The sequence below is a fragment of the Procambarus clarkii genome, chromosome 39 (assembly GCF_040958095.1).
Source record: "Procambarus clarkii isolate CNS0578487 chromosome 39, FALCON_Pclarkii_2.0, whole genome shotgun sequence".
Classification (NCBI taxonomy): Eukaryota; Metazoa; Arthropoda; class Malacostraca; order Decapoda; family Cambaridae; genus Procambarus; species Procambarus clarkii.
The window spans coordinates 12,744,247-12,759,488 of NC_091188.1; the positions used below are offsets into that span (position 1 = coordinate 12,744,247).

Genomic DNA, 15,242 nt, shown 5'->3' on the forward strand with positions numbered 1-15,242 from the left:
TACAATGCTGTAAATACTTCTGTTGAGAAAGTGAGTTAAAGGATAGTTCACTACAGTAATGATAATATGGCCAGTAACTCTTGATTTTCTGAGATAATTCATTGGGTTTTTTCCTAAACAGTTTAATTGAAAGAATCATATAATTATGTTTCATTAAAGTTTCAATTCCTCATCTGTGTATTCTGTTAGCCATTTATGTATGCAGTTATATGCCTACAGTATATGTCCAGTTAGCCATCTGTGTCTCGCACTTTCCATTAACTGTCGGTCATTTTTATATTCTTATATATTTTCACATTTTTATTAGGAAATCAGATTCTCAGGATTTGAGTGATAAATTATCGTTAACTGAGAGTGTCCAACATTTAAACATCACAGACACCAAGGATGATGCAGTCATTCGCCAGGGAACCACCGGAACAAAGTGAGTTTTCCCTTGAGCTCTTAACTTTCTTTACTTGTTAAGCCATTTATTATTGCTGTAGTGTGTGCTCAATATCATTCTCTAACATGTTATTTTAATATTTTATTTTATTTTTACAGTATCCCTTTAAATAACCTAGGAGTTATATTATTGTTACAGAGTTTGCCTCTCAGGCTGACATAATGTCTCTAGTAGCTTTTGCCTCTGTGAGAGCTTTTAAAGTGTCAGGCTTGTTCTCAGCTATTCCATTCTGTTGCTTCTTGAGGTCAAAAAAATAGGGGCTTGTGAATAATCTTAGTATTAATTCACTGTCATTTACATATTTTTAATTTATTCATAACCACCTTATAACCCTCTTTATGGGACAACAGTATTCCACATTTTCTATCACTTGGAAAATTTTAGACTTTAACCCTTAAGCTGTGTAAAACCTCATATGATGTGTGACATTGAGCTCAGTTTTTAAAATTTTCTGAAACTCTTTCAAATGTTTGTGAATAATCTACTAGGCAAATGCTCCAACTTTGTCTAAATGATACCAGTGTAACTTGAAAAACAAGAAAATAAAAAAAATGATAAAATTGAATATTGAAAACTTCAGATTTTGAAATCAGCTGCAAAAATATAAAAATATTACCAATTGCTCATTTGGTGGTGTTACGCTCTCAGGATAGCATATGATCTTCCTTTTCATACATTTAGAATATAGGTTTTCAGTATAGTTTACTGTAAAAAAAAAATTGTCAATATGGCATTTGAAATATGCACAAATTTAGACACACAAAATTTATAACTCCAAATGTTTTAGAGTTTATGAAACATCATTTCTATAGGGATTGTAGACCAGACAGCTGTGCACACTATATGTAAAAATGGTGAGAATCGGTCAGAAACTAGATTTTTGGATACTGAAGTAAGTTGAAATTCTAGTTAGAGATATAATTGAAGTTGAAGTTACTAACAATGAATAAGGCAGTTGTCATTCATGAATTTACTTGTATGTTTTAATAAACATTGTTTGGCATTTGTACTGGAATATGTGAAAGTTGTAGGTCAATGTATGCAGAAATGAAGTCAAGAAAAAATAACCCTGCAATAAAACAAAATATATGGATAATTATAATAATTGTAATGATTTAGGGAATATATTTAGGGTATACTTTATATAAGTAAAAAAGCCCTAATCTGGTCTCTAATCATCAAAACAACCTAAAGAAACAAGCAAAATAGTTCAAAATCTGTGAAAAAATAAGACAAAAAAAATTCAAAGTCCCAAGTTCTGAGCTTTGTAACTGATTTATTTGTTGACCAATTTAATTCTGGCTTCACATAGTTAGGGACGAGTATGCATTCTCCAAGATGTAAAGGTTAAAACAAATTCAATAAACAAAGGAGGAAAAAACCTAAAACCCTAAAAAAAAAATTCCTATAAAAATTTTTTTTGGGACATTGTTGAAAGTAACTGATAATAACATTGGGCAATGTATTTATATGATATATAACAAAATAGAGCATAATAATATAATTACTCATTGTTATTTATGTAATTATGTATTACTCCCCAATGCTATAAAGGCACCAGCTGTATATCCACTTTGTGGACACTTCTTACTACTATTCATCTTTGTGCATCAGACAGGTGCTTGCATCTTTCTATTATTGCATTATTCATCAGTTCCAGTTAATAGGAGCTGTTCTCTTAATCAACAAAATGTTCTTTCTGGGGGAAGCCCTGTCAGCTCCCCGAAGCTATCCAGACTGAATGGATATGTATCTTTATGGCATCAGTCAATGCATGGAGTTCTTGCCTACCGGGGACCACGAGCCAGAACCTGGTCCCCTCGAGAGAGGCACGAGGAGCAATGGCCTATAGAGACCCCCCTATGGTTGGGAGCATTCTATGTCTGCCATCGACCGGGACAGGCACCTAGAAAGGTAGGTACCCCAAAACAAACCTCTATTCAGGTAAAACTATTGCGACCGAAAGCTGAACAAGTGGACAGAACTCCCCAAACGAAAATTAGCAAACTAGCATGACGTCATCATGTCGCCCCACCGCTGTCTGCGCAACCCCCTAGGGGAGGGGGAGCTCCAGACCCACCCGCTGGCGACCCAACCTTCAGTTCTTGGCTGATGGAAGTCTGGTGCAGTCGTGCCTCTGGCTCCGCTTTTTGTTTCAGTTCTGTGTCTTGTAGTGTGGGCTGTCTCTACAGGTGGTGTATAAGCCAGGAGACATATTCCACGGTACTCGGGCTGCATGCGCCTAGGGTTTCCTTCCCTAGGTGCCCTGTAAGTACTGCCCCTTGGGGCCTCCTTCCACAAGACACCTTGGGTTCTGCCTCCGCTGTGCCATTTACTGCTTGGTACTTGGCTGCGCTTGGGAGTCAGCTCGAATTTTTCTTACCCTTGTTTGTCTCTGGGTAGGGGGTAGTTTTCGTCACTGGTAGGGGCACGAGGTACTGCACAGCTAGTTTTCACCAATGACAGTGGCCGGCTCTGTTCCATCTGGGTACGTTGTCCTCTTGTGGGATTTTTTATTTTTTTTGTTTTCTGTCGGGTGGGGGGGGGGGGTCTGCTTTTGTGGTCCTCCATCGCTGTTCTTGGGGTTAGTATATACAGTATGTATTTCTGTGTTTGGTGGTCCTGCCCGCTTGGCCCCCGTGTGTGGACACGTCCCGGGCTCAACTTCAGCAGTTTGGTAGACTTGGGCGCCGGTTTGCAGTACTCTGCCTGGGCTTCCCTTAGCATGTAACTATGGCTAAGGGCCCTGGGAAACCCAACAGGGATTCCGTGGTCCGATGGATGTGACCCCCCTGAATAACCCCTCACATCTTGTGAGTTTGAAGGTTGCTGTCCCCTTGTCTCAGGGTGACACTCACCGATTTTGCCTCCGCCATGCTGCCTGTTGGGTCGATGTTTGTTTTGATCCGGAGTCGTGTGACATGTGTTGCCTGGACGTACTCCCATTCACCCAAGCCACTGATAATAATATGCGGGTGCAGGGAGCTGCGGCGTTGCATGTTAGGTTTAGGTTGCTGCAGTGCTCTAGGTTGGTTGTGGCCCCAGATGCCCCGAGATTACCCCGTTTTGCTTATAGGGGTCTGGACTTGGGGTGGGAGTCGTTTTGGCTCCGGTTCCATCTGCTCCTCCTCGTCCTTTCCTTTCTGTTGTGCATACCTCCTACCCCTTGCTTCCGGCTCCGAACCGTATGCTGGTTTCGGGGTTGGGGCGGGGTCTGGTTGGGTTGAGACTCGGGTGGTCTCGGGGGTTTCCCTCTTCCGGGGTGGCGGCGGAGGCATTTGAGCCTGTTCCTCCAGCCGTGCCGTATGGGTCTGACCAGTGGGCCTCCTTCCTTAGTGTTTTGTACAGCTGCCCCGGCTTTTACTTGTGGGGCTGGGGCTTTGGGGGAACGACTCGACCCCAGGTCCTGCCGTAGGGGTTCCGGGTTGGGGAGGGGTTGCCTGGGGGGCCTAGGCCCCGTTTTGCCCCGCTTGGGTTTTTGTACCCTCGGAGTGGGGCTTGCAGTTCCTATGAGTGGGGTTTTTCTCTTTCCCCCTCTGCGTTCGTGGTGGTCTCGGGTCTACCCCTCCCTGGGTTCGGTTTCGTGTCCCTTCGGGTCTGTCGGTTCCGTCCTTCCTGGGGGTGCTTTTCACCCCTTTCCTCTCCTTTTTTGCACTCAGGCCGCATTGCTGTTCCCTTTGTTTTGGGATCCCTGTACACCCCTTGGTCTGGGGTGTCTTTGGGCCAGCATGTGCCTCCATGCGTTTGTGCTTGCTTGTCACAGTTCTCGTTGGTTCGCGAATCTCTATGGTATTTCCAATATTATTGGAACGTCTGTTGACTTCCAGTGAGGTTTCCCTCCAGTCCTTTTTTTGTGTTCAATTCGTTTCTCTATCCTGTTTCGGCATTCCTCATATTCGTTACGTACACCTTTCTGGTGTATGTACGATGTGTACATACGACTGGTGTACAAACCACGCCGCCCGGAAGACCGGCGGTGTGGTTCGTACCTCGGGCACTGGGGCCGGGGTGATCGTTTTGTTTCTGGATGGTGTACATGTGTGTTGGTGTTCAGCGTTCTTTCTTGCGGATTCTATGCTGTTTTCGTTCCTCTTATCTCCGGTCATAACCCCCTGGATACTCGGGGTGTTCTGGAGCGAGTGTGGGGCGGCTCTTTGAGTGGTGCCGCCTCCGCCTCTGTACTGCATGCACCTCGTCTTCTCCTACTGGTTACGCACCTCTGGACGTTCTCCACTAGGGATGCTCCTGTTCCCTTGCATGGCTCAGCTGTGTCGTGACACTGTGTCTGTTTCGCAGGTGAGATTACCTGGTTGATACTGGTTGATGTGGTTCTGGGAGTTGTTCTACTTCCCAAGCCCGGCCCGAGGCCAAGCTTGACTTGTGAGAGTTTGGTCCACCAGGCTGTTGCTTGGAGCGGCCCGCAGGCCCACATACCCACCACAGCCCGGTTGGTCCAACATTCCATGGAGGAAACAATCTAGTTTCCTCTTGAAGATGTCCACGGTTGTTCCGGCAATATTTCTTATGCTCACTGGGAGGGTGTTAAACAACCGTGGACCTCTGATGTTTATACAGTGTTCTGTGATTGTGCCTATGGCACCCCTGCTCTTCACTGGTTCTATTCTGCATTTACTTCCATATCGTTCATTTCAGTACATTGTTATTTTACTGTGTAGATTTGGTACTTGGCCCTCCAGTATCTTCCACGTGTATATTATTTGATATCTCTCTCGTCTTCTTCCTAGTGAGTATATTTGGAGGGCTTTGAGACGATCCCAATAATTTAGGTGCTTTATCGCTTGATCAACTTTTTAGGTTTATTCTAAGTATTGATGGTCGCAATTCTGTCGGTCGGGTGCTGGTTCTCTCTGTTTGATGGGGTACTCACCTTGTAATACTCCCCTAGTTGTGCTTGAGGGGGTTGAGCTCTGGCTCTTTGGTCCTGCCTCTCCACTGTCAGTCATCAGGTGCACAGATTCCTGTGCCTACTGGGCTCTATCTTCTCTACATTTGAGACCGTTTATGGAGTCTGCTTCCATCACATCACTTTCTGGTGCATTCCACTTACTGCTTCCTGACACTGAGAAAGTTCTTTCTCGTGTGTCTGTGGCTCATTTGGGTTCTCAGCTTCCGCCTGTGTCCCCTTGTTTGTGTGCCACCTGTGTTAAATAATCCATCCTTGTCTACCCTATCGCTTCCCCACTTGACAAGGTAGCATCATTGACACCTAACAGGGGTGTTAGGTGTTGTGTGTTTTGCTTGGACACTTTGCGTGTGTCTTACAGTGCCTACCGTGTCTGTGTATCTTGTTCTTCATGGTACTGTGGGGCACTGCCCCGCATTTTGGTGATTTTTGTTTAGTTTTTCGACGCCTGGGTCTTTTCTCATTACTTGGACACACTTCTGTTCCCCCGGTCCGTGCTTTGTGTCCTCCTTCCTTGACTCGGTCTTTGGTCGCTGGACACTCTCCTTCCTTGCCTACCTTCGGTGTCTGAGTGCACTCTGATATATATCTTGAGGTTATCTTGAGATGATTTCGGGGTTTTAGTGTCCCCGCGGCCTGGTCCTTGACCAGGCCTCCACCCCCAGGAAGCAGCTCGTGACAGCTGACTAACACCCAGATACCTATTTTACTGCTAGGTAACAGGGGCATAGGGTGAAAGAAACTCTGCCCATTGTTTCTCGCCAGTGCCTGGGATCGAACCCGGGACCACAGGATCACAAGTCCAGTGTGCTGTCTGCTCGGCCGACCGGCTCCCCTATAGGGTGTCCCTTTGTGTATGTGTGACCACCCATGACACACGTTGTGGTTGGTCGTGTACGTTGCATTGCCGGCTGCTACTTGGTCCGTATTCTGGACTTTTCCTTGCCTATTTCCGTTTTTCCCCCCCCCCCTCTCTGCTACGCGTGATGTAATTACCTAAGTGTAATTACCTAAGTGTAGTTACAGGATGAGAGCTACGCTCGTGGTGTCCCATCTTCCCAGCACTCTTTGTCATATAACGCTTTGAAACTACTGACGGTCTTGGCCTCCACCACCTTCTCACCTAACTTGTTCCAACCGTCTACCACTCTGTTTGCAATGTGATGCAAACATCATACACGCATCACATTGCAAAGTGATGTACCAATGTGCATCACAGCGTGTGATGCACATTGGTATATCACACGCTGTACCTAAAGTGAATTTTCTTATATTTCTTCGGCATCTGCGTTTAGCTAGTTTATATCTATGACCTCTTGTTCTTAAAGTTCCAGGTCTCAGGAAATCTTCCCTATCGATTTTATCAATTCCAGTTACTATTTTGTATGTAGTGATCATATCACCTCTTTTTCTTCTGTCTTCTAGTTTTGGCATATTTAATGCCTCTAACCTCTCCTCGTAGCTCTTGCCCTTCAGTTCTGGGAGCCACTTAGTAGCATGTCTTTGCACCTTTTCCAGTTTGTTGATGTGCTTCTTAAGATATGGGCTGAATCTTTGTCAGTGTTTATTGGCTATACTGTTGTTAGGTGCTGGGGTGGGCTTCTGTCCATGTTCAGTTCCTTGATTTTGGACTACCCCAGTGTTCAGTTTTGGTACTGAGTTCAGTTTTTCCTTGTTTCTTCCTGCAGGCTTCTGTGTTGCAATGTCTGCGGGAGGTTTTTGAACTTCCGGTCGACCGCTCCTGCCCTCCTGGTTTATTTTTTTGGGACAGGGGTAGCTTGGATTCCGGTCCTGGCTACTGCTTTTCTTTGTTCCTTTTCTGGAACGTGTGTTTTTGTTTTCTTGCAGTACACTTCCTGCATAGTTCTCTTCCTGTATACCTCAGACGCGTGCGTCGTTCTTCCCTGCTGGAGCTGGTTGTGCTGCTCCTTAGGGTTGCGGGGTCGCTGTTTTTCGCTTCGCTCCTTGCGTTTTAGTTCGTGGTGCTAGTTTTCCTCGTTGGCCACTCCCTGGGCCCTGGCTCTTCGGTGTATGGCCTTGTTGGTCTTTCGAGGGTCCTGGGGGAAGGGTTTCTCCCGGACTGGGCGTTTCTGCTTGCCCGGGTTGGTTCCATTTCGGCTCGCCGGGTTTGGGTTCCTGGTTCCCTGGCGGCCATTCCTTCTGGTTTTTGCCAGCCTTGGTTGGGGCTTCAGAGTTGAAAGTAATGAAACGCCATTTTCTGGGTGAGTCCTGGCGGCTCCCCAACATCCCTCCCTCCGATCGGCATTGTTTTTCATGCTTTTTGACATCCAACCTAAGAATTGAAGGTTAGGTCGCCGGCGGGTGGGTCTGGTGCTCCCCCTTCCCCCTCCCGGGGAGGGGGGGGGCTTGCGCAGACAGCGGTGCGGCGACATGATGACGTCATGCTAGTTCGCTAATTTTCCTTTGGGGAGTTCTGTCCACATGTTCGGCCTTCGGTCACAATAGTTTGACCAGAATAGGTAGGTTTGTTTTGGGGCTTCTACCTTTCTGGGTGCCTGTCCCGGTCGATGGCAGACTTAGAATGCTCCGAACCACAGGGGGGTCTCTATAGGCCATTGCTCCTCGTGCTTCTCTAGAGGGGACCAGGTTCTGGCTCGTGGTACCCACATAGGCAAGAAGGCCATGCATTGACTGATTCCAGAATGATATACATATCCATTCAGCCGGGATAGCTCCGGGGAGCCTCCGGGACTCGCCCAGAAAATGGCGTTTCATTACATTCAATGCTGTTTTTTTTTTTTTAATGTTCGTCTAAAATCAATTTCTGAAAATGTTTTGATGAAAGTTTCACGAAGCTGAAGCCAATAAGTTGGAGATTTGTTAACATTGTAAAGTAATTTTTACATAATTCGAATATTTTTTGAATTATACCTTCTTCAGTGTCACACATCATGTGACGTTTTGCGCAGTTTAAGGATTAAACTTGCAGATTTTAAAGGTTGTAATAAACAGAAACTTTCTGCTTATTTCAGATTTTCTGCCATGACAAACTGGATTCGGCTGTCTATCGAGGAAAATAAAGCTGTTTTTGAATATGAGGTTAAATTTGAACCACCAATTGATGCACTAAATTTACGCTTCCGCCTTTTAAATTCCATTAAAGATGAGATTGGTTCGGTGAAGAGTTTTGATGGATCTATATTGTGGCTGCCCATTAAACTTCCCAATGAGGTTTGTTACAAATACAATTACTGTACAGCATTAACCCTTAGGCTGTGCATCCCATTGGAAGAAGGGGTGGCCAATTATGCTCAGTGTGTGCATCCTGTCAGGGCAAGTATTAAGGTGCAGCATAAGATTTTAAAATTCCCAAAGGTACACAGGGCTTGCATTAGCTTTCTGAGGTCTCCAGTAAACAGATGCCATCTTGAAACAAAATTGTGGACACCGTTCCAGGGTGTGAGTGCATCAGTACTGAGTGAGCAACCAAGGCTGGCACATGCAGCATTGAGCTAACAGCACTGCTGCTCAGTTTGTGACAACAGCATCACTTAAAAATGACAAAATATATAAGTAGCTGCTATTATTTTGTGATAGTATCATAGAAGAACCTGACAGTAATAAAGACTATGTACAATGTTCAGATATCAGTGAACATAATGCTGTTCATGATGTTCACAGTGTGGTGCAGAACCACAGCACTCGGCCATTGTTTGGCGCATCTACGTATCATGAAACGACCTCATGCTCCTTTAGAAAATAAACTTGTGCAAAATGATTCATATTCAGGATTTGCTGGCCAGGATGCTGATAATAATAGCAACATTGTGCCTACAATTAGTGAATGTGTGCAGTACATCGTGACGCATTCTGCGTCGTCATACTGCTTTGTCTGGTGGGATATTCTGACAGTAGCGTATGTACACTTTCCTTGGTCATTGCCATACTCACCAGACCAACTTAGTGGGTCATAATTGTGCATGAAAATGCATATAATTATACATAAAGTGTGTATACAGTGTAATAACAGAAAAAACGAATGTTTTATTGCTCAAAGCAAATAATATAGTACACATCTTAGAGACAAATATATCTGTGTGTATCTGTAAGATACAAATAACATTATTGACAACCCATTGTATCGTTGCTCTTGAATAAGCCATGGTAAAACATAAGAAATACTGAGAAAATATTATATATTCAATGTGCCCGGTTAAAATGTCATGCAAACCATGCAGGCTAGGCTGAGCTGTGAAATGCATTTTATGAGATTACCACACCCTGATGAACAGCTTAGTGGCTCATAATTGTACATGAAAATGTACATACCGTAGTTACGTGTGAAATGTGTATACAGTATAATAGCACCAAAAACAGAATGTTTCATTGTCCAAAGCAAATAATACAGTGTGCAACTCGGTGACAGGAATATATTTAAGCATTCTGATGTTCAACATATTTTATTATATAATTATCTCAAAAGATACATTAATGAATAATATTACTGAAACAAAAGTCAGAAAAAAGGTAATCAAGAGACATTGGAATAAATACAATTGTCTTTGCAGCAATTCCTGCGTCACGACTGGCTCGGGGCGACCGCCTTGTGGCAATTGTTCATTGAAAGCTCATGAATCATGACACCATCACAAGACTTCCAGGCTTTGCAGTAGCCAAATTAAATCGCATACAATTTTGTATTATTTTCTAGGGGGAGCCCCTACGGCTTCCTGGAGCTTATCCAAGCTGATATGGATATGTTAGATTTTGGCATCAGTGTGAATGAAGTTCTTAGGCCTACTGGAGACCACGAGCCAGAACCTGGCCCCCCCCCCCTCAGAGAGGCACGAGGAGCAATGGCCTATAGAAACCCCCATGTGGTTGTAAGCATTCTATGTCTGCCATCGAATGGGTCAGGCACCCAGAAAGGTAAGCATCCCAAAACAAATCCCTATTCTGTTTAAGAAATTGCTACTGAAAGCCAAACTAGTGAACAGAACTCCACAAACAAAAACAAGCAAACGAGCATGATGTCACCACATCACTGCGCCGCTGTCTGCGCAGCTTCCCCCTCCCTGGGAGGGGAAAAGGGGAGCCCCCCAGACCCGTTGTGCCGGCTTCCCAAAGCCCCCAGTTCTGAGGCTGATGTGATAGGCTGAAGTTGTGTGCTCTTGCTCCTGATTTGTCTCCAGCTCTGTACCTAGTGGTGTGGGGACTGTTCCTTGGGGGTGCGCAAGCCAGGAGTAATTCTTCAGTACTCGGACTACATGTGTCTAGGGTTACCTTCCCTTGGGGCATGGGGCCACCTTCCATAAGTTCCTTGGGTTCTGCCTCTGCTTGGTCGTTTGCTGCTCGGCTTTCGGCCCCCCCTTTGTATGCTGGGGTGTTTCTGGCACCCTTATTCGCTTTAGGGTAAGAGGTAGTTTGCACTAGTAGGGGCACAGGGTACTGTGCAGCTAGTTGTCACCTCTCATAGCGGTCGGCTTTGTTCCGCCTGGGCCCGTTGTCGCCCAATGTTGTACTTCGGTAACACGTCTTGGGTTGACATGCGGGCACAAGGTTTTTGGCAGTTGAACCTGGTAAATGTTCCTGGGCCTAGTCGAGTCTGCGTTGCTTTGGGTCGGCATTTGCAGCCAGTTGTCTCGACTTCGCATTGAAGGGGGCAAGCAACGACAGCCTCCCGGGTAAGTCCCTCTTGTTTTCATCTTTTGGTAAGTAGCTCCAGGGAGCCGTAGAAGCTCCCCCCCAGAAAACCAGCGTTGATTGTAATGAAATGCCATTTTCTGGGTGAGACCCAGAGGCTCCCCAGCTACCCTCCCTCCCTCCCTTCTGTCCGCGGTTCCAGCCTTAGAACTGGGGTTTTGGGTCGCCGGTGTGAGGGGTCTGGGGCTCCCCCTACCCCATCCCAGGGAGGGGGGAAGACTCTCAGATGGCGGTGCGGTGACGTGGTGACCTCTGCTCGTTTTTGTTTGGGGAGTTCTGTCCACTAGTTCGGCTTTCAGTAGCAATTTCTTAACCAGAATAGGGGTCTGTTTTGGGATGTTTACCCTTCTGGGTGCCTGACCCGTCGATGGCAGACATAGAATGCTTACAACCACATGGGGGTTTCTATAGGCAATTGCTCCTCGTGCCTCTCTGAAGGGGGCCATATTCTGGCTCGTGGTCCCCGGTTGGCCTAAGAACTCCACCCACACTGACAGATGCCAAAGTCTATCATATCCATATCAGCCTGGATAAGCTCCGGGGAGCCTCCGGGTCTCACCCAGAAAATGGCATTTCATTACATTCAACGCTGGTTTTTTCGTAATTAGGGAAATGCATTTTAACAATATTAGAAGGAACAAAATTGTTTAGAATATTTATATTTTATGTGCACCTAGGTGTTGCACTATATAAACAGGTGTACAGCTGAGGAGTTAAATAGATTAACTCATATATAGTTCAGTACATACAGCTGTATATATTTTATGAAGCAACTAAATTTAAAAGGTGCAGTTTAATGCATTCTATTTTTGGTCTTACTGAATTTGCCATTAATGACATAATGTATATGCTTAGTTTTTAGTCCACACATGGGTTTTTAAAACATTTCTCTTGGAGAATAGTATATTAAATCTTGCAGGCGAAGAGTCACAATAACGTGGCTAAAGTATGTTAACCAGACCACACACTAGAAGGTGAAGGGACGACGACGTTTCGGTCCGTCCTGGACCATTCTCAAGTCGATCATTCTCAATCGACTTGAGAATGGTCCAGGACGGACCGAAACGTCGTCGTCCCTTCACCTTCTAGTGTGTGGTCTGGTCAATATATTAAATCTTGATTTACTGTAGAGAGTAATGCCACATTATTTTGTGTTTTCAGATTGTGCAGCACTACACGACAAATCCCTTTACTAAGGAAACTGTAACTGTGAAGATAATTTACAAGAAACGTTCACATATGGACAAGAGTGTCCAGCTCTACAATGTTCTTTTTAACCGTATCATGAAGGTATTAAAAATGGCTAGGGTTGGGAGGAGCTACTACGCTCCAAGAGGATCTGTTCTCGTGCCACAGCACAAGTTAGTAGCTTCGATGTATTTTTTGTTTGACTTAACCCTTAAATTGTGCATCATGACCAGTATTGTTTCATCGATGGTGTGCATTGCAACCAGGGTTGTTTTTAAGTATAATGTAGCATAAGATTTAAAATTCCTGCAGGTGCACTGGGCTTACATCCTGTTCTTCAGGGCTGCAGTAAAAAGATGTCATCTTGAAAAAAAATTGTCTGAATATCTCCTGGCTATGAGAGCCTCAGTTCAGTACTGAGAGAGCAACCAAGGCTGGCATATGTAGCAGGAGCTCACAGCACCGCTCTGCATCTAAGGGCCACAGCACCACGTAATATTAATAAATAAAATAAGTAAATGAGATTATTTTGCTATGATAGTGTCATTGATGATCCTAACTGTGAGGAAGATCATGTACAACATGCATATATCAGTGAATACAATGCTTGTTATGATGTTCACAGTGTGATGCAGACAGCCACAGCACTTGGCCACTGTTTCGTGCATGTATACACCATGAAATGACTTTATGCTCCTTTAGAATATAACCTTGTGGAAATGAATTCATGTTCAGGATTTAGTGATAGGGATGTGATAATAGCAGTTCTGTGGCTAGTCTTAGAAATATGCATAGTATATTTGGAGGAATTTTCTTGGATAAGTTGACATCTGTTGAGTCGTTGTCGGCTCCATGTTATGTTTTGATTTTGTCTCCATACCCACCAGAACTGCTTATTTGTTCTTTATGGTGGATAAAAATGTTGACAGACGTTTGTCAACATTTGTTGACAAAACACCCACACACTGCTGTACCAGCAGTGTGTGGGTGTTTTGTTCATTTGCAGCTGGCTGCTCCTTTTCTGGCGAAGAACAAGTCGGATTGTCTTCTGGAAGTGTTCTTTGGTCGTTGATGCTTGGTTGGTTTGGCTAGGGATTCATCATGTGCCGTCTCCGGTGGCAGCTCTCCGCCACTACCTTTGTGCTACCGATTCTGAGGATCCCTTATGGGTTGATCATCTTTCTTTTTCCCCCTGTTCGAAGGATCAAGGGTTACTTGATGACCCTAGAGTTCACCTCTGCCCATGGTTGTTCACTTCTGCCCATGGTTGGTCCCATTTTGTTTTGTTGTCTGTGGCGAGATAGATGTCAGGAGCCCAACCCATCCTCTCAAACAATACATTGGATTTTGATTTACAGTATAAATATCCTAAGGCCAAAAACTGATGTACTAGAAATCATAGTATGGCTCTTCTTCGGCTGCGGTCCCACGTGTGGTTGTTTCTGGGTAGGTCCTGGGTCACCCGATAGTTGTTCGAGGGCCTGTGCGGGAGCCTGAACTTTGCAATGATGGTCTACCCGCTGGGTCGGGTTTGGCTTCGTTGGCTGTTCTAGTTCCTTTAGGGACGTTCCTTCCGCCTCTCTCGCGATCGCTGGGTTCGGGCCCCTGGGGGACCTTACGTTAGTTGCTGAGTCGCCAGCTTCCTCTTAGGGTTTTTTGGGGCTTCAGTTCCTTGGTGCCTACCTGAGCCCTTGCTCGGTGTGTTCACAGACGAGTCATCTCTTGGTTTGGGTTTTATGACCAGTGCTCACCAGACCGGCCAGGGGCGGTGGGGTCCATCCTCCGTTGGGCCCACAGCATGGTGCAGGAGTTCGCAGCGGTGTGGTTTTCGCTTTGGAGGGTTCGGGTCCCCCGTGGGTCGACGATCTGGCTCCATTCGGACTGCTCCCCAGTGGTTCATTGCCTGAACCGAGGGGGTTCGATGTGGTCCTTGGCTCTCCGGGCAGTTCACGTCCGGGTGGGGTGTCCAACATCCTGGTGGACGGCCTGTCCTGGTTCATTCTCCTGTCCGTGGAATGGACGGTTGATGCCGACTCATTCAGTTGGCTCTGCCAAACGTTTGGGCGTCAGGTGGTGGACCTCTTCGTGTCAGTGTGGTCGAGACATCTTCTGATACATGCAGCTCCCTTCCAGCAGTACTGGTCAAGGTGGGGGTTCCTGTACCTCTTCTCCCCGGTTCAGCTATTGCTCCAGGTCCTAGCTCACTTGGAGACTTACCAAGGGAGAGTAGTCCTCTTGGCCCCATGGTGGCCGGCCCAGCCATGGTTTCAGGTGCTGCTTGCTCGGTGTCCGAATCCGGAGGTTTTCCCTTGGCTCCGCCTCTTTCAGCAGATTGGTCCAGTCTGTTACGAGGCTGGTTCGATCTTCTCCTTGAGTCTTCGCGTTTGGTCTTTTTTGACTCGAGTATCACCATCTGTATGGTGATCAGGTGGCTTTGATGGTGTCCCACCTGTGGGCTTCGTCTCGGCGGCAGTATGAAGTTTCCTGGTGGTCCTTCCATTTCTTTTTGACTCTTCGTTGTTGTACTTCACTTTTGGTTAAGGTTGTTTTGTCCTTTCTCTCGTGGCTGTTTCAGGACCGTCATCTTATGCCGAATACTGTCACCTCATATCGTGCGGCGTTGGCGGAGCCGCTGCAGCTTGCTTTCGGTATAGATGTTACTTCTGCACTGTTTCGCAAGCTGTCTCATGTGCTGTTTTACCTCTGGCCTGCTCATGCGCCGCCTGAGCTGTCCTGGTCTTTGGACAGAGTGCTCTCTTCCCCTCGGTTTGTTGTGGTCTCTTCAGTTCTGGATTGTTTTTCTGTGGCTCTTTTCTTGTTGTCATTGTCTCTGGGGGTTGGGTCGGGAAGCTTCATGCTCTCCTCCGGCAAAGGGGTTTCTGCTCTTTTGGTTGTGGTGATAGGTTTGTTTGTTTGCAGCCGTCTCCTGTTTTGGCGAAGAATGAGACTGCTGCTTTCCGAAGGGGTCCTTGGATTGTTGGTGCTTGGTTGGTTAGGCCAGGGGGTGTATCATGTGTTGTG

The 15,242-nt window shown here is 45.9% G+C and overlaps 1 protein-coding gene across 4 annotated transcripts in view; it reads left to right on the top strand.

Moving 5' to 3' along the window:
- LOC123760409 (piwi-like protein Ago3) overlaps positions 1-15,242 on the top strand; it is a gene marked incomplete at its 3' end in the record, with an annotated part of 98,228 nt that overhangs the window by 10,033 nt on the left and 72,953 nt on the right. For all 4 annotated transcript variants that reach the window (XM_069338376.1, XM_069338379.1, XM_069338380.1 and 1 more), the window contains 3 exon segments: positions 308-424; positions 8,363-8,561; positions 12,195-12,394. In XM_069338376.1, coding sequence (XP_069194477.1) covers positions 308-424; positions 8,363-8,561; positions 12,195-12,394 — 516 coding nt within the window.